Here is a 19,948-nt window from a genome sequence, read left to right as displayed (position 1 = left end):
TCTGTTTATTCCTCCATTCCCTTCTCCCCTTTCAGGTCCTGGAAGCCACATATTGGAGAACTCAGACATGTCCACGACGAACAAGGGCTCCTTGATTATGCTCTAGATGTCCTTTCTGGGGGGGTTTCTTGGTCGTTTCATAACCCTCATAACCACGTTCTTTACCTACAGCTCCCCACCCCCCGGATTTCGTTGCTAATATTATTTTGTAACAGTCGTTTTACATTCATGCCAGTTGCTAACGTTTTTAATTTATGAAAGCTTCGTTTAGAATGTTGGTAGGATCCGGGTTTTCCGGATCGAACTTTGGTGCAGGAAAGCTCCAAGCTGAATAGCACATCCCAAATCTGCACGCCTCGGTGATCGTGCTCATTCTAAAATATGTGCCCTATGACAAAAGCAAATCTCCCCATTATTGCAAGCCTTGGACTTATTCTAGGATCTCTCTTGCAAATTCTTGATAAATTAAAAAAATGATGTAATAAAGGGGGATCGATCAGCTAATATGCAAAGATGACAGTATATTGACATACGCTGCTGACATACTGGTTGAAAGTTGCGAGGAGGAAAAACCCAACGGAATCGTATTTCTTGCTAGTCTGAAATTGGTTGCCTTCATTAAATAGCCACCAGAGGGCGCCCCGCTACAAAGTGGGGAAATGAACGCAGCCGGCCTCACCAAGTGCATGGAAGGATCCTTAGACAAATCACATAAGGGCTCGTAGTTTACGACTTTGGCCACCAGAGTACACGTTATAACGACAGCAATGGCAGTTATAACAATCGTTATAACGGTCATCGTTATACAACCATCATTATAACGATCGTTATAAAGGCCATCGTTATAACGATCGCTATAATGGCCATTGCTATCATTATAACGTGTACTCTGGTGGCCAAAGTCGTAAACTACGAGCGCTTATCCCTATGTTTGCAGAGGGGAGATGGGAATGAGTCCCGTTTTCTGGGCTTCTTCCGCTTAGGACTCGACCTCCCAATTCTCCCCACACACACACCCCTCCAAATGTGAATGTGCTTATCTCCGTGTTTGCAGAGGGGAGATGTGAATGACCTTATAACCCATAGTGAATGACGGGACCGCAGGTGGATGTTATGGGGGGGGGAATTCCGCTGACTTCCCAGCCTCTTTGACCTGGCAGCCCCGTTGGAATATGGAGCCGAGAGCCAAGACGGCCTTTCCCAGTCACCGCCTTCGCACGAGGCCGCACATCGAGGTTGTGGAGAGTCTGAGCCTCTTTGGGCAGGGGAGCCGCTGGGGAGGCTGCTGCTGCCCTCCAGTGGTCAAAAGCATGAACTACAAGCTCATCTCAGACTCTGGGCGCCACTCTGCAAAGGGGCTTTTGCTCCAAAGAGGCTCCGACACTATGCAACCTCGACGTGCGGTCTCGTGCAAAGGCGGCGCCTGAGAAAGGCCACCCTAAACTCTCAGCTCCATTGTCCAAAGGGGCTGCTAGCTCCAAGAGGCTTGGAACGTTAGCGGAGTTGCCCACAACCTCCACCTGCGGTCTCGTGCGAAGGCGGCGCCCTGAGAAGCGTCGTCCTGGCCTGCTGGCATCCCTTTTGCACAGGAGCTCCTTGGCCAAAGAGCCTCAGAAAGTTAGCTGGGGCCCCCACAACCTGCAGGTGAGGTCCCATGCAAAGGCGGCAGTCAGAGTAGCGCTGTTCTGGGCTGTTGGCATCCACTCTGCACAGGGGTCAGACCCCCTCTCCCAGGAGCGCTGGGAAGCTCCAGCTCAGAGGCTGGCAGATGTGCAAGACGGCATTTCTGGTCCCCTCTTTCCCATAGAGTCTCCCCCCACTTTTCTGAAAAGCGCAAGGGTGGGCTGGCTCCTGGCAACCGCTCCTTGGTTGGACTGGCCTGGGCTCCCCCCCAAAAAAAAACCCCCTGCCCCCCTCTTTCAAGAATAGAGGCCACACACAGCTGCTTTCTAGGTGTCAAACTCACAGCCCTCCAGATATTATGGACTACAGTTCCCATCATCCCCTGCAACCATCATGATGGCAGGGGATCATGGGAACTGTAGTCTATAACATCTGGAGGGCCGCGAGTTTAACACCTGTGCCTTATAGGCTGGAGGTATGGAGCAAGACGAGCCAAGCAGAGTGTGAGACTCTTGAAAACCAAAAAGACCCTTGAAAAGAGCTCAACAAACACAGATGAGCTGGGTGTTCCGTATTTTGTGGGCTGTGGTCTTGATAGTTTTTGCTCCTAATGTTTCACCCGCATCTAGGGCTGCTGGCATCTCCAGTGGCATGTCTCGATAAGATGTGTTTCTCTCTGTGGCAAGAGTCAGGAGTTGCAGACTCCTCAAAGACCCATCCCCCCCAACCACATAACCTCAATCTTAGAAAAAATTAACTTCGACCAACACTCTCTCAACCATCCAACCACAGCATCCAGGCACTGGCATAAGACCAAGAGAGCTGACTCTGGCTGCTTATTGAGCAGAAGCAAGATGTCATGTTCATATTGATGGCATCCATCGCCGAACCTTCTGACAAACTCTGCTAAGTGGAGGGCACACTATACATATGTATTAAACAACACTGGGGACAGGATCAAGCCCTGTGGAACATGACAAACAAGTGCCCACCTGGAAGATTTATAATCCCCAATGGCAACCCTCTGTGAACGTCCCTGGACAAACTAGAAAAATCACCATAAGGCAATACCTTGTTTCCCCAAGGAGGCCATGCAGTAGACCAGGACTGATTGGTCAACTGTGTGAAAGGCTGCCGTCAGATCTAATAGAATCAGCAAAATCAAACCATCCTTATCTAAATGGAGGTCATCTATCATAACAACAAGCACTGAGTCAGTTCCAAAAACCCAACCTGAAACCAGACTGGAAAGAGTTGAGAGCATAAGTCTCATCTAGGAAAGCCTGGAGCTGTTCAGCCACTGCTCATTCAGTTACCTTTTCCAGAAATGGTAAATTAGATACTGGGGGTGGGGGTGGAGGGGCAATTGGATAAGGCCTTTTTAGTCAAGAAGGGTTTCTTTAATAAAGGTCTCACTATGGCCTTCTTCAAGGAACTAGGGAAGCAGCCCTAAGAGAGTGACAGATTAATAATCACTCTCAGGGGAGCTCCTTCCACTTCCGGCCAAACTTCCCTGAAAGTTTGGTGCTGCTAGCTAGCCTAAACAATGCGCCCCCTGCAGGCCAAAAACCGAAAAAACACTTAAAATGTTTTAAAAACCCACAAACGGGGGGCGGAGCTTCACACATGAATGGGAGGGTTGAACCCGAGAACCCCCCCCCCCCTTACCTACGTCCTTGCCCCACCCCGTACAGTATAGCACAATTCTTCATCAAGATCAAGGAAGAAGTTGCTTTCAGGTTCCCAGTTCCTCATTCAAAGCGGAGGTGCAGAATCAAGAACTGGAAGGTGGGGATCTGTGCTCCTCACAAGGGAAGACAAACTGGTAAACTTTTGACTGCAGGAGAAGTTTCGTTTGGTGTCAGAGAAACTGCCGCTCCCCACAGTGCCCTCGCTGGTTATCCTGTCCTGCCGGAAAACGCTGATTTTCGAAGGTCAGATTGTTTACGCTTCTAAAGGCTGGGCGCGGTTTTGCTCCTTGCTCGGTTTGACTTCTTGGCGGCTGCACAAAACGGAGCACTCAGATCAGCTGACTGGGTGAGTGCAAAGCGGCCAACCTACTCAGGGTCAGGTGACCTGCGGAGAGATGGGAATATGTGAGTATCAGCGGCTGGGTTCGAAGGGGAATTCCGGTTCCTTCTTTCCGTCGCCCCTATTCTGGTAGGTCGTTGTTTCCTGTGCTTCCGTGATCTGGCAGTGCGTTGGGTGCGCGGTTTCTGCAGACGGTCTAGCGGCTGCTTCTACACATTGCAGGTCTTTACGGTTCGCTGTTTATTTTGAGTGTGCAACTTCTGTTTTCCGCAGAAAGGAACGGAAGTGAGATCAGATCAGTTAGTTCAGTTCCATTAATTGGTGACCCTGGTGAATGCATATTTGTTTGCTTCTTTAAATACTTCTTTTTACTGAAGCTTGAAAAGGTCAAAAGCAGTCTGACTATTGTTGAGCTGTTCCTACAGAATCTCTTAGGGTGAGTCCACTTCTTTTTTGAATCCACTGACATTGTAAGAGTTGAATGGTGTGTGTCTAATACGCTTTGGAAGATGTATGCTCCAGGTTGTTTTATGCTGTATTGTTGAAAGATGGCATCCACGCCAATTCTGCAGTTCAGAATCCTGATTACTGGCAATCTCCCTTCAGAGTATTAATGTGACTGAAGTTCCGTTTTCAGTCTCGGAGAGAGTGTTCAGGTCCAGTAATTACCGCAATGTGTACCTGTCACAACCAGGTCTACTTTTAGTGTAAAGAGGCATAGGCTACAGTGTACATTTTATCAAGTTCATAAAGATCCTGTTTCAGCAAGATAGGAACACTTTAGGTAGTAGTAGTGAGATATCTTTCAGTCTTACCATGTTTTTAGTAACTTCTGGTTAGCATTTGCTTTTTTAAAAGTAATTGTGTAAGTGAAAATATAAATAGGAATACTCCTGCTGGATAAGTACTTGGGTGGCCTTAAAATCAGAAAGGTGTCCCCCCCCCCCCCCAAAAAAAAACCCCAAATGCTTTGCAAAATTGCAAAAGATTTCTGAGCTACTCCTCTCAGAATGTACAGTACAGCTTCTCGGGTAGCAAAATACTTAAGAGTGGCAGTGAATGTAACTCCCTTGATATTCTCAAGATAATGCGCACCAAAAAAGAACAGATAATGTGAATCACGTTTCATAGGAAATTTATCCTGCAGAAAATATTTCTCACATTTCTTCTTAGAACTACTAAAACTTCACATTTTCCTAAGAACCATAAGAAGATTTTTCCATTGTACACATTTTTAAGGGCGTCCTCTGAGAAGGTAACCATCATTCCATTTGCACACACTGCCTGGAAGTTGTTTGATAAGACAGATCCATGCAATTATCCTGCTTGCCAAATTACATTACTTATCAAGACAGCAGAAGGGAGAGATTGTACTGTAAGGAAAGCCCGTTCAACACCTTTCTCTCCAAAGACCAGCTTGTTTGTGCAGATAGGATTGATTGCTCCTATTTTCCAAGTTCAGGAAAATAAGGATGACGGTGATTGGATGAACCCCATCACACTGAAACTTTGAAATGTATTATACCCAGGTAATTGTTTTTGTAGTACCAGCAGTACAACAGTATTGGTTGGGGGCATCTCTGCAGTGGCCTTTGCTTTGCCATCAGAGAGCTTTTCCTTAGAATTGCTTGAAGTTGACTATGAAACATGATCTCTGCTAAGCATTTGTTTACCAGAGAACTCTGGCCATTCCTTTCATAGGTCATGGGAGTTCCTTACTGGCATCTAGGCATTTGAATCTGGCATCTGGCAGGAAGGTAAATGGCTTGAACACCCAGAGTTACCTTTCTGTGCTGCTGTAAATTTCAAACCCCACAAAGCATAACAGGTTCAGGTTCTCCAATGGCCACAGTGATTATCTCTGTTGTGAGAGTGAACATGAAGGAACTGTATGATAGACAAAACCTGTTACAGATGGATCTCTTATTGAAAGGTATTGTTTTGTTCCCTTTGTCTTCATCAGTGAGCCATCACTTTGTGATCATGAAGCTGGTTGTCTTCATACTGGCTCTGGCCTCCTTTTGCCATGCTCTGGAGAATGGGCTCATGAGAACACCTCCAATGGGTTGGCTTGCATGGGAGCGATTTCGTTGTAATATTGACTGCAAAACAGATCCTCAGAACTGTATCAGGTGAGTGAAAGAACTTTGGAAGCAATGCAGCTTGAACCAAGTTCAGCTCTGGTTTTTGTGAGAGGCGTGCCTTGCCATGTTACCCCTTTTTTCTTCCACAGGCTATAGGTCTACCTTTCGCTTTTGAACTGTCTGAATATCCTCCAGCTGTTTCTACGTCTCAGATTATATTTTGTCACATAGCTTCTCTTGGGCAAAAATAACCTGGCCACAGTTAGCCATACTGTTGTAGCATCTGCTCTAGATTACTGCCCTGAGTATGCTTGGGGCTTCCCTTGAAACTGCTCAGAAATGTCAACTGATTAATAATGTGGTCCCTAGATTACTGTTTCGAGCATGTCAGTTTGATTGTATCACCCCAGGATAAAAGATTTGCATTGGTTGGCTGTACATTTCCAAGTACAACTCAAGGTACAGATTTTGACCTTTGGACCCCAAAGAGCTTGGGCCCTCAGCAGGGGCAGTTGAAGTCATTTTGCTGCCTGAGACCACTGCTGCCCCCTCCACACCAGAAAGCCAGAGGAACTAATGCTTTCTGGCTTCTTCATTTCCCCCCATGCCTTCTAAAACCATTGTGGCAAGTTGTTCATTTCCTGATTGTTGGACTTCTCGCAGTACAGCCAGGTTTTCCAAAATGATGGTGAAAATTTGCAAGAGGAAGGGATCACAGAAGACTTTAGAAAGCCCTAATGGATATCTTGCTGTGCTGCTTTTAGAGGGGCTGTGGGGAAGAGATGGAAAGTATCATCTCTTAGCATAGAGGCAGCTGCAAAGAGCAAAGGGATGGGAGGGCGGTTGCTGCCTCCCAAAAGACTGCCTCATGAATGAACTGGCCTATATGTCCTTTGAGACCTGCTTTGGAAGCCATCTCTGGGTCTTCAGCCATCTGAGATCAAGCAATAAAGGACTTTTATTAGTGGTGGTGTCCTGTTTATATTTCCCTCCTTGACCAGCAATTTCTAAAAGGCAGTTTTTGCTGCGGTTGGGTTGGAAAATACCTGGCTATGGAATGAGGAGTTCCAAAATGGGCCTCTGCCTGTAATATTTTGCACTAGGATCTTAGTTGCTGAGTTCAGTGATTGCTGTTTAGGGCATTTCATATGCTAAGGATTTTTAAAAAATGTACAGAAAATGGTATGTGTACAAATACATGTGATATAGGGCCTATGCAGGGTCACATTCACAGGTTAGTTTTCAAATGGTCATAGCTCCTGGTGCATTTCTGTACCAAAAGTTTTGTGGAGTCTCAGGGAAGCAGCCTTTACTTAACTGCTTCACTTCCTTGTTAGTGCAGCTTCTGAACAAATTAAGACTTCTTATGCTTTTGCAAAGTGGGGTTTCTGTGGGTTGTAAGATAAAACACTCCCCATGTCATCAGGAAGCAGACTGCAGAGGATGGAGATAAATCTGCCATCTTGTGGAAGAACAGACTATAGCAAGACCAATGGGAAGCCTATTTCAATACAGTGTGCAGCTCTGTAGGATTGCTGGGTTTGTACCTTTTATTCTTCATATTGCTCCAAATAGTGTAAGGTCAACTACAGCTTTCTTAAAAAGAAACTTCTGTTTTCTTTCTGAGGCAGTGAGAAGCTATTCATGGAAATGGCAAACTGCCTGGTGACTGATGGCTGGAAGGATTTGGGCTATGTGTATGTAAACATAGATGACTGCTGGATGGCAAAGGAGCGGGATGCCAAAGGACAACTGGTTCCGGATCCTGAGAGGTTCCCTAGTGGGATCAAAGCCTTAGCGGATTATGTGAGTGGACTCTTCTGGTGCAGAAGAACTAGGAGGTCTATCTGTCACTTTTGAAAAAGCCTCAATTGAGGCATGAGGATTAAGCAGTGTGAATGTTGGACTCCTAAAGCATGACTTCTTAAAGGATTAAGAGCTGTAATGTATTTAATTCCGAGGCTGAACCAATGGATCGCTTGTGGAAAATTTAATCAAATTCACCAAGTGCTTTCACTTGCTTTTCCTCAATGTCCTCTACTACTGGGACTGGAGGGAACAATATCCTCTTAGCACAGGCAAAAAAGGTAGACACTGCAGGAGATTGGGGAGGATGGCTGGAGCCATGGTGGAGTCTTGGGGAATGGAGAAGCATCCTCCTCAAAGGCAGCAGAACCTCTCATGCCCGTGTGCTGTCCTTCTAGAAATCAAGGCAAGGGGGTGGGAGAAAGAATAATTCCAACTTCAGTTGTATGTTCTGCAGTAGCCAAAATAAATATGATTTGTGAGAGAGAGCGTATGCTTGTGATGGTAGGTTAATTTTGTAAGGAGCAATTTGAGGAGCTTGACCTGGGTTAGAGAGACAAAGGTTGGGGTTAGTGATAGTGACAAAGAGCATAATTTTGGTATTCGTCCCACACAACCATATCTTCAGACATCATTGTTGATATATCATTGAAAAGTTTGTACTTGCCTAAATTTTACTCAGCAAGATCTTTATAGTCTGGCAACTTGAAAGGAGAAGGAGCCCCACTGAGACTGATTTCATACAGAGCATTTATCCCTACACATGAACGCATGTTCATGGATATACACGCAGAAAGGGAAGCTTAATGTGATGTTGGCAGTAAACCAGTGTAGTCAACAGAAATGCTGCAACTGAAAAAGTACTGCTACAATCACAGAAATTGCTGCCAATTGTGGCTTTTTGACCCTGGTTCATAATTGTATTTTCCTACATAATTCTGTCAGCACATACCTTGATTGCTTGTGTGTGAATTTGTTCTTGGAGAACATTAGTCGTGTGCCCCGTGAAGTATAAACCTTTGAAGTGAACAACAAGGCCTTCCCTTCCAAAAATGGACAAAATTGCTCAGTCTGTTATCTCAAGGATAGTAAAGCATTGGTTACAAAAAAAATTGCAAAAGGAAGTATAGTAACTGAGAAGTCACAATTTATTTTGGCAGGTGCATTCACTGGGGCTGAAGCTTGGCATTTATGGTGACCTTGGTAACCACACCTGTGGTGGGTACCCTGGCACTACACTGGATCGGATTGAACAGGATGCTTTAACATTTGCAGAATGGGGAGTAGACATGCTGAAGCTAGATGGCTGCTACTCGTCAGCAAAAGATCAGGCTGAAGGTAAGAACCAAGGCTTACCTCATCTGTCTCTATCTCACTCACCCTTCTTTCCTGTGCTGCTCCCTTGCCTGACCAAATTGAATTAAAATCCAATCTATATAAGCTCAAGAGAAGTTTTTTAAAATGCTTTATTTATAGATTTTAAAATATAAAGACAAAAGAACAGAATTATAATTCAGATTCACATATACATAAAACTCATTCAGTCATTAGTAACGACAGTTACAATTAATTATAAGTTTGTTTTTAAAGATCAGATTTTTTATTTGAACCATTATAGTAACAGTCTGTTTACAAATAAACTGGTTTATAATAATCTAAATTTTATACAAAGCATGTCAGCCTATTTATGTGAAACTGAATCATGAGTATCTAACAAACATGTTAAAATCTATTTTTATGTGTGAATGTACAGAAAAGGTTGGCAGGGCCAGGCAAGAATGTGACTTCTGAGGTTAAACATGATCAATGATAAATAGGCCGTATATTGTGTTGGGCTTGCTAGTGAACTTGGGAAAAAGTAAATCAGCATACACACGATCTAGAATATTTCAGCATCCATGGAAACCTATTTTGCATTTTTCCAGTTACCGTGGCTCTGAAATGAATATGAATATACATAACTCTTCCAAATAAACAATGTAAATTCTTAAAAACCATCTCTTTAAAAAATATTTTCCTAGTAACTCTTGGTGATTGATTTGAGACCCTTACAAGCCCCATAAATAACATATTTATTTAGAAGTAATCCCTGCTTTGCATACAGTTTTAGTCTTCAAGTAAATAATTTGGTTTAATATAATTCCATATGTACAGAGAGCCAAACAGAAATCTCTCTGAGCAAGTGTTACTCTGTAGTGTGAGTGGGTTACCTGTTCAGATATGTTACTGGTATACACCTAGCTGAGGAGGGAAGGTGGCATAGATCTTGTCAAATCCAAGGAAGGCTATGAGGAGGAAGGCAATGGCAAACTACCTCGGCTTCTCACTTGTCTTGGAAGCCCCTTCCTGGGGTTGCCATAAGCCAGCTACATTCTCCTAGCTGGCATAATGGTCACTTTAGCAGCCAACCAATGTGGTTTATTTATCTTTTATTTATTTATTTGCTTTTTTACAGTGTGCCTTCCTCCCCAATGTGACCCCAAAGCAGCTTATATTGTCTCACCTCCTCCATTTTATCCTCACAACATTTTATCTGTGAGTTAGGTTAGTCTAAAAATGAGTGACTGGCCCAAGGTTACCCAGCAAACTTCCATGGCCTAGTGGGGGTTCAAACCTGGATTACTCAGATCTTAATCCAACACTTTAACTACTTCACCTCACTGTGGCTGGCTGTTAACCTGTGTTGCAAACATGCTTATGAAGATACAGGTTTTAAAACGGTAAACTAGATTGAAATCATAATTTAAATCTCTTTGACTGTTAGTCTACCCTGACTCTTGGAGATGCTCTATGAGCATATTTCCTTTATGGTGAAACAGATGCACATCCAATAGTGAGCTATATAGACTGCCCGCTAGATTGCCCACTTCTGTTCCCAGTGTTCATCCATAGCCTTCAGCATTGTAGTTTTGAAGACCCTTTTTATAGTTGCACCATTTTAAACTGTCCTAAAAAGCAACAGGAATCTTTCTGCTACTTTATGAATTTGTTCATTTTCTTGCTGAATTTTTGAAGTTCATCCAAAGTGGCTCCCAATAGAGCCATGTTCGAAATTGGCCATTTCTGTAACACACCAGCCTCCCCCAATTGGTCAATTACTCTTATACTGATAGATTGTTGTAGGTCAATTACTCTCATACTGACAGACTGTTGTAGGTCAATTAATCTCATACTGGTGCCCACTACAAACCAGACAACCCCCTTTGTGTAGCAATCCAAATGTGCCCCAAAGAGATATCAGTTACCTTGTATCCTCAAAACAATGTAGTGAACTAGATTTTAAAAGAACCTTGTAAAGTGTCTGTATTGACTGTATCTTGTCTACAATGTCAGATCTCAGAGAGTAGCTGATTCTAATAGGGCCACAACACAGAAGTCCCTGTCTGAAGTTCTAACTAATTTCACCCCTTGAGTGGAGGAGAGTTTGTGTCTGAGACCACAAGAAAGTTGCTTATGGGTTAATAACTTCTACATAGACACTGGATGAACATGAGTTTAAAAGGGCCTATAAGAACTTTCAGAGGGGGTCATAGAAAGGGTCTCATAAAACCTGAACATACAGAATTCAATTGATGCCACCATTAGTTATTATTTTCTATTGATGTAAAGTGCATTCTCTAGGCTGAAATCCTTTGCATTGGAAAATAGAGTGGAAACCAATTCAATTTTATACCTGAAGCACTTTAGGTGATTGTATTAGGACTGTCCTTCCTTGGTGCCACTCAACTAGAATCTTTAGAATTGAGCTATTGGTTCTCAGCAGCCAATTGGTACATTGTCGGACTAGTAGTGTAAGCTATGTGAATGGTGGCAGCTCTGCTAGTTCTTAGACTTTGAAACAGGGGGAAATCTATTATCTCCCCTTCCCTTAAAATCCCCACTCCCTTTCTTAGGCTCATTCCGCACATGCAGAATAATGCACTTTCAAACTGCTTTCAATGCTCTTTGAAGCTGTGCAGAATGGCAAAATCCACTTGCAAACAGTTGTGAAAGTGGTTTGAAAACGCATTATTTTGCGTGTGCAGAAGGGGCCTTAGAAAATCTTTTCACATTAGCCAGGTGACATGAGAAAAGGACTATGACTGTCTTTACAAATAGCTTGCAGGCCCCAGCAACCAATTGACCCCAATCTGAGAAACATTTTAGGTCATGCCGCTAGATTGTAAAATGTTGGGTGGGTGCTTCTAGCTACATTGTGAAAATGAAGCTTTTGTATAAACAGTTCGGAAGCTGTGGTCCGGGGGAAAAAGATAACTGTTGTGAGATATGCCCCTTTTAAAATACCAGATTTCCAGCAAAATGTTTTACATAGTGGGAATATATAGTAGCACATGCTGTTGTTATTAGAGGGAAAGGCCTAGTGATTTGGATTGATTCCAGCCTTGGATTGGAGAAGTATCTGTGAGGTGAAAGATGCCTTTGTTCTTCTCAGCTTGCACCCATCCTGCATATGTTTATAAATATCCCATAGCAATTTACCTTGACAGTACTTTTGATATTTTATCACTCTTTGTCCATAAAAGGTTATCCTCGAATGACCAGAGCTCTGAATGCAACAGGCCGCCTTATTGCCTATTCCTGTAGTTGGCCAGCATATCGAGGGGGGATTCCACCTCAGGTGAGGCATCACTGAGAAGGCACTGGGGATGTACTTTTTTTCCCTTGGTTTAAACCATGCTGCAGTACCTGCCTTTTGAACCACATTCAGAATTCTGAACTGAAGCTCCTCACTATTCATTTTGATGATGGGGAGAGGGTAAGCGGAAACATGTCAAGTATATCCTTTCACCTGGCTAGCAGCAAGCATTTCTTTCTGATCCAGTACTGGTCTTTGGAAACCCTCGAAAGGCAGTGAGAAATCTCACTGCTTCTGAGGCTGATTCCGCATAGGCCAAAAACAGATGTGAAAATGGTGTAAACCCTTTTACACCGTTTTAAATCCTTTTACACCGTTTTCACACCATTTTCCCACTTTTTTCCCACTGCTGTTTTTGGCCCATGCGGAATCTGCCTGAATGTCTCAGTTGCTCAGTGTCATGTCAGGAACGAGGAGTGACCTTTCCTGTTGAGGAGGGGGCTGAGTCAATGATAGCAGACTTCTTGATGGGAGTCATCAGAAGGGAACAGAAAAAAGAAACACAAGTGAGATAAATTATGGTATTGCTCTTTCCACAGCATTTCTCTGGAAAAACCAGACAGTCAGTCACAGTTGCTCTGTACTAACCACAAGGAGTTCGTCTCTACACTTCTCTTCTAGTATCTTTTTTCTGAGGCCATCGTAGTTTGGTCACATTGTGAAATATACATTTCACATACTGAAATGAAATCTAACTACATGTATCTTAACGAACACCCAGTCTTTCTCTGCACCTCCTAGATAATATTTTTCTTGGATTTTTTTTTTTGTAAGTACTTCAGGGCAGGAAGAACTTGTACGGTACTCTGTACAATGCTGTGCATGTTTTTACACAATAAAGTATACCATAAGGAGAACCCCATCCATTATGTCCCCTGTTTTGGGAGCATCCCAAGGATGTCTAGTGCTGGGATCATTGGTCCACTGGCCTGATGCAGCAGTACTTCTCTTTTCCATAGGACAGGAATAGAGAGCTTGACTTCTTAATACGTCTCAGTTCAGGATACATTCACTTGAAGAAATGTTTCCCCAAACCCCATGTAATAATTATGCCTTGCAGAGTCCCACATTTTCTGGCTGTTAACATAATCTCTTAAATTGCCGTAGCGATTTCCATTTTTTGGTTTCCTTGATGGCACGCCCTAGTCACCTTTCCAGTTAGATAGCCAAACACATTTTAATTAAAAATCAAAACTTTTGGTGGTGATTACTCTTGGATTGTCATCAACTTAACTCCTGACAAGCACAGTAGAGTGGGGTCTTCTCTCTGAATACTTCTTGTTTCATGTGATTTTAATAGTGTAAACAGTCCAACTCTGGAACAAACTCTCTTGCACACCATTTTCCAGGTAAACTACACCCTCCTGACCAACATCTGTAATCTCTGGCGAAACTATGATGACATCCAAGACTCTTGGGACAGTGTCCTCTCCGTTGTGGATTGGTTTTCAAAGCATCAGGATGATCTCCAACCACAGGCTGGCCCTGGCCACTGGAATGATCCAGACATGGTAAAGTTAAGCCAAGGATGTTGAAATGGAAACTAGAATTTAATAGAGAAAGATGCAAAGATTGAAAATGCAGTTACATAGAATTCTTGGCAGGGTTTGTTCTCAGCATCTTACATGACTGGGTGCAAGACTAGCAGTACAATACAGAACAGAGTTACACCAGTCTAAGCCCATTGACTTCAGTGGACTTAAACTGGACTAACTGTGTTCTGGATTGCACTGTAAGTGAAATGAACTTTCTGTCCCAATCTTCAAGAAAATGCTGCTGTGACCGAAGCTAAAAAGGTCTGGTTCTGGTCAGTTCTTGGATGGGACTCCTAGATACCATGTCTTCTGTAATGGAAGAAAGGTGTGGTATAATTGTAAAAGCATAAATAAGTTATTCTTCAAAACACTTGGAAATTCTTAAAGGGCTCATCCTTCTAGCCAGGGCTGTATAGCCTGTATTTAAAAAGAATGTGTGCCATCAAAATGCTGCACCACCTCCAAGCAGATTGCCGTATTGTGCCTCGAGTAGGGATAGGATAGTGGCAAAGAGAACAAGCTGTGATCCAGCTGGCCCTTTGTTCATATATTGCCTCTGATCCAAAGTTTCCTCTCTCACTCCCACCTTAGCAAATGGGGATTAAAATGCTGGCCTTCACAGAGTTGTTGTAAAGATTACAAGATGTTTGTGAAACACTATATAAATGTTAAATTGCTGTTTAATTCAACTGTTTACATGGAGAGACAAAGAGCTACATAGTGCTCAGACAATCTCCCCTCCCTCCCCCTGAAATGCTGCTCATTCCCTCAAGTGTAACTTTTCTATCTTCTGAGACTTTACCAGGCTTGAAAATGTATAGGCAGAGGATACCTGTCTTTAGAGAGTTTAAAGATTAGAAACTGTGTGTTTCTTGAAAAAGAAACGTTTAAATACTTGGGTGAATTCTGTGCCGAATCTTATTTTCTGTGTTAGCAAGATGTGCCCTGGGTATACATCCAGCCCTAACAATATCCTCTTAGGACATCTGTAGATACATCTTGGCTCTAGATAACTCAACCACAGGGGTAATGAATTAGTTGGTCAAGTTTTCGTATGGTGAACCCAGAGGGGTCTCCAAGCTCAACCTTTTCTATTGACTGTTATCTTGGGTTTTTGACTTTTATCTTGGGTTTTCCCCCCTTCCTACCTGTGTCCTGCAGCTAATCATTGGAAACTTTGGTCTCAGTGAGGAACAGTCTCAGTCCCAGATGGCCTTATGGACTATCCTTGCTGCTCCACTGTTCCTATCAACAGACCTCCGTACCATTTCTCAAAGTTCTCAGGAGATTCTACAGAACAAGCTAATGATCAAAATCAACCAAGATCCCCTGGGAATCCAGGGACGCAGAATCCTTCAGGTGAGAAGAGAAACCTGGGTTCTGTGTCTGGCTGAGCACGCCATATGATTCCATGGGGCCAGCGTTCATACACTTCTTGGAGATCCTCTAACCTGGGAGCTTTTGTAGAGGGTTTAGAGACCTCAGACAAGTGACGAACATATTGGAAGTGGTAGCTTTTCTGTTAGTGATTCATACTCTTTAATTTGCTTTCCTAGGAGAAATCTCACATAGAAGTGTTCTTGAGGCCACTCTCCCACTCAGCCAGTGCTCTGGTTTTCTTCAGCCGGAGGACAGACATGCCATACCATTACACCACCTCCCTTGCCCACCTCAATTATACACATAATGCCATCTATGAGGTAAGTAAAGAAAGAACCATCAGCATCTCATAGCAGTTTTCAGCTTAACATGCTAGCTGTCAGGTGGCAATCCACTGTGGAACGAGGCCTTTAAGAACACATGCTGTGTATACTGGGCATATAATCTCCAAAGAGTTATCGATACTTGCAGTGCTGCATTCTTAACGTTATTATTGGAGAAAATATTATTCACTGCCTCCCCATGTGGATCCCTCCTACTAATTCTAAAAGTTGTGCCTCATCTTGTGCCTTGCCCTAGGCTCAGGGGCTGCAACTGAGTGACATTGTGGTAAGTACTTTAAACGAAGCTATGTTGGAGCTTTTTCATGTTGAAAGCTCTACTGTGCACACACCCTTGATGGGAGGGAGGGGACAATCTCCAGATGTGTACAGTACCCATTAAGTTGTGGTGAATATTGTTGTATTGCAAATGGTCACCACACCTCTACTTGCTTGTGCAAATTAGGTGCTGGGTACATTGTGTGTTTGCGTACATGAGGCTAAACAAAATCATCTGAGATTTTGTGAGGAGAGGCGAATTTGATTGTGGAGGGGTGGTGTTTTGTCACCAGACTAGAGGCAAAGCCCTGGGCAACTGCAGATTGTCACATCAATAGTACCTGGCCGACAGGGTTCAGCAGCCAAGTCCAAAGGCAACAAGCATCATAGGGTTCACGCAACTGGTAAGCTCATCTGGATCCCACACCACAGGCTTATATAGGGGTTTTTCCTGCAGGTAATGCTGGATCCAACATTAGGCTCACCTGGCAAACTGAGTCAGTTCCTCTACTCACAAGGAACGGCAGGGCCCAGATTCTGCAGGAAGTTTTTGGCTTCTTTTGGTGCTTCCTTATCCAAGGGGAGGCTTTGGGCTTCCAGGCATGCATTTCTGGGGCAGGTTGTGGTAGGTCTGACAGCAAGTAGGTTTTCCTGGCTTGGAGGCTGTGCAGACTGAGGGAGCAGTGGCAGCACTGGCAAATGTTCCCTTTGGGGAGATACTGAGGAATCTGCTCAGCAGGCCTTGAACACAGGTCCCATCTGATTGGGACTTATTGTTTTACACTAACCTGGCGTGGTCCATGACAGGTGGCGTGCAAGGAGATGAGAGTGCTATATGAGGTCTTCTGGTGTTTTAAAATGCACCTTGTCGGTACAGTTGGGATTCCATTCTTGGGTAGCATTATTGTGAAACAGTTACTGTGTTCTGCTTCTCAAGTGGGTCAGACGCCTTGATTTTAAAGCTGGTGTTGGTGAGGAAAAAAAACTCAACTGTGGCCTTTGCATTCTCATCGTCTCATTTAACATTATCTACTTGTGTGGTACTACAGTGTGCTTATTTTGCCTCAGCCAGTTATATATTTAAAGTATGTCTCATTAACTATTAATTGAACAGTTGTGTACTTTCTATCTCAATCACTGTGTTATCCAGCATGTTTGTGACTGCGTGTGTCCTTCACGTGTGCACCTCCTGAGCTGGGTTTAGGATCCTAATTCAAGTTGCAGATCCATGCTTGGGATGATAACTGTGGAAATATAAGACAGAGACACTTTAATTGAACTAAGTATTTATTAAATACAGGGATGGAAAGAAAGAGAGGCAGAGCTAGAGAATGGAATAAAATTCAGCTTTGGAAATGTAACAAAAAAGCAGTCGAACACACATTGAGGAATACAAGGGAGAACATTGAAATAATTGCCACACATAATATGGGTGTATGTGGTGTCCCCTCAAGAGGGAAAGGGACAGGGAGAAGGGGGGAAAGAAAGGATTGCAGATTGGGGAGGGGAAAGATAGGGCTGAACTGGAGATTGCAGTTACAGCAGGTAGAATGATAGTTTGGAGGGGTGAGTGCTGAGCCAAGCAAGGCTAAGGAAAGGGGAAAGAAGCAACATGGTGCACAGGAGCTGCCAGGGGACAAATGGAAAGGGGAGTGTGGTGATGGAAGAGGAGGAGGCAAGTGGAGCAGGGGTCAGAGAGAGCAGAACGCAAGAATGCACTCAGAGTTAGAATGGGTGTTATCCTGCTGACCAAGGTTTATATAAGGAAGACCTTTGTTATTTGGAATGCTAGAGGAAATATAAGGGCTAGTTGTTCAACTTGGCTTGGATAATGGGAGAGCCCTTGGTGTCAAACAACTCTTTCATGAGTCTCCCTTGAAAATGTGGGTGTCTCATCATAAGATAGCATCTTATTATCCTGTCATGATCCTCTGATCTGATTACTGTTGGAGTCCACTGGTACCTAGGTGCTCAGAATGGAGGGCACACTCACTGGGCCTAACAGTTCTTTGTTTTTTGGCAGGTACAAGATGTCTACACTGGTGACATAATCAGTGGGTTGAAGATTGCTGACAATTTCACGGTGGTCATTAACCCCTCTGGGGTAGTAATGTGGTACCTCTACCCAATACAGTACCTAGACCAGCCTTTCCCCTTTAGGAACAAGCTTCATAAATCTGCAGCCAAGAAATTCCATCCTTTTCCACTGTGATGTCAAAATGCCAAATGAATCATCGGTATGGTATCTTAGCAAAGTTGTGCAAGTTGATAATTTACACACAGCTTCTGGGTACTAATGAAGACAGTGTATATCTACCTCAGTGGGCTATGGGAAAATGAGTTACTTGAAGAATCACAAGCCTTAATGATTGCTTGGTATTGTAAAATTATCATATGTATATAAAAATATTCATAGTGTAGTTTAGATAGCCTAATGAAACAGAAATTTGAAAGTATTCTTACAATTCTCAATGAACTGCTAAAATATATGTTTAATACCCAATGGAGAATGATTTCCTGAGAGCAACTACATGCTACTGTGCCTGCATACCAGGCCTAAATGCAAGTCTTTTTCAAATGTGCAATAGTAGTGGAAACACTATTACTTGTAATAGTGGAAGCTTGTCAGTTTTATGAAAAGGAAGCTACTCAATATGTTTTTCTACAATTATACTGTTTGGGAAAGGTTGAATCATATTTCCAAGCGCAGGGGGTGTATCAGACCAAAAGTCCTTTAAGTCCAGTGGTGGCCTACAATTGCCTCTTGCATATTCCACTTGTAACATTCCCCATTCTTCCCTGAGAACACGGTTTTAAGGAGATGGCAATCTATGTTCAGATGCTGCATCAAGTAGAAAACACCTGTATACTTGCATAAGCGTGACTTGTACTACTCAACAGATACATTAGAATTAACTGGCTGTAGTTCCTGAATGCAAACCTACATGTACAATATTAGGCTACTATAATAAAGATAAGGGGGTTAGAGCTTAACAGAGAGACTTTCATCTAGTGCAAGAAGTTTTCTAAAGGCCCATAAGGCAATAAGGGCCTATTCAGCATTTCCCGTTACCCATGGGAAAATACCATTTCTAGTGGAGCAGAGCAGATCATCAGGAGACAACCCATGACTTTCATGAGCAACTTCCATACCTCATTCACATTTTGTCCTGTAACTTAGTTCACTTATCAGTTACTGAATCAGATTTGGAATAAAAGGATAGTCATAGAAGGCCATGACAGTCCAAAAAAATTCACAATCAAACCTTGGACATTCAGCACTTTTGACAAAAGGATGTATTTCAGGATGCTGTTGGACCAGAGAAAGCAGGTCAGCTTTGTTATTGACAAGACTTCTGCTTTCATTTGAACAGCAAATAGAACAACACAACTTCTTTTTGAGAGTCATTGTGATGTGGCAAAATCCAATCTGCAAAATGGCAGTTTGATTCCCTGCTCTTCCACATGAAACCTGTTGAATGATCTTGGGCCAGGCAGTTCTCTCAGACCTCTTTCAGCCTCACCTACCTCACAAGGTGTCTGTTGTGGGGAAAGGAAGGAGTTTGTAAGCTGCTTTAACACTCATTGCGGTAGAGAAAAGTGGGGTATAAATCCAGCTCTTCTTTCTTTAGGACAGAAGTTCTGCCAGTTATTGGGGGACGGACTCATTTTCATATGCCAGCTTTATGGTTATCTTTCAAATAGTAGCATAGAGAGAATATACATACAGATAGTTACTATAAGGCTATCGTCAGTTCTAATGCCATCCTTACCTATTTTTTTAAAATGAACACGTTAAGCACAGCAGCATAACAGGAAAACAAATAGCTATGAATTTTTCTAAGGAGTGGTAAAAATTCATCTATGAAAAAAATAGGTCAGAAGGCAAGCTTGGAGTTAAAATAGTTTTGAAAAGGTTATTGGAGTACTGTCTAAAAACTTAACACACGACAAGGATAGTCCTATCAGAAGACGGCATTTAGTTTGGGGAACAGACTGTACAGTTACCAATGTTCTGTAGTGCACTTAACATCCTCAATCTGTTTTAGGTGACTTCATGTTATATAAAACAAATACTGTACATCACATGATAAACATGCAGTTATCAAAACTGGTGCAAACTTGAATTTGTGTTGGCCAAAATCAAGTATTATTGGAAAATGTTGGTACTTGCCAGCCATCTGATGCTACTTTTTGTTTGTCTGCTTGTAACTTTTATGCATTTGTCTCTGGAATAAAGAGAATTTAAGACAC

At 43.0% G+C, this 19,948-nt stretch overlaps 1 protein-coding gene across 6 annotated transcripts; it reads left to right on the top strand.

Moving 5' to 3' along the window:
* Positions 1-3,287: 3,287 nt before the first annotated feature.
* NAGA (alpha-N-acetylgalactosaminidase) lies at positions 3,288-19,948 on the top strand. 6 transcript variants are annotated; one of them, XM_048499689.1, is made up of 9 exons: positions 3,288-3,557; positions 5,618-5,786; positions 7,370-7,544; positions 8,705-8,882; positions 12,068-12,162; positions 13,530-13,691; positions 14,877-15,074; positions 15,272-15,415; positions 17,718-19,948. In XM_048499689.1, the coding sequence occupies exons 2-9, from the start codon at positions 5,638-5,640 to the stop codon at positions 17,904-17,906; spliced, it is 1,290 nt and encodes a 429-aa protein (XP_048355646.1). In that variant the 5' UTR covers positions 3,288-3,557; positions 5,618-5,637; the 3' UTR covers positions 17,907-19,948. The 6 variants fall into 6 exon arrangements, with proteins under 6 accessions (XP_048355646.1, XP_048355642.1, XP_048355648.1 ...); XM_048499685.1 differs by lacking the exon at positions 3,288-3,557 and adding an exon at positions 3,591-3,719; XM_048499691.1 differs by lacking the exon at positions 3,288-3,557 and adding an exon at positions 3,604-3,660.

Source organism: Sphaerodactylus townsendi, linkage group LG06 (genome assembly GCF_021028975.2).
Source record: "Sphaerodactylus townsendi isolate TG3544 linkage group LG06, MPM_Stown_v2.3, whole genome shotgun sequence".
Lineage (NCBI taxonomy): Eukaryota > Metazoa > Chordata > Lepidosauria > Squamata > Sphaerodactylidae > Sphaerodactylus > Sphaerodactylus townsendi.
The sequence above is the reverse complement of the archived record's forward strand: the minus strand, read 5'-3'. Positions and strand labels throughout refer to the sequence as shown.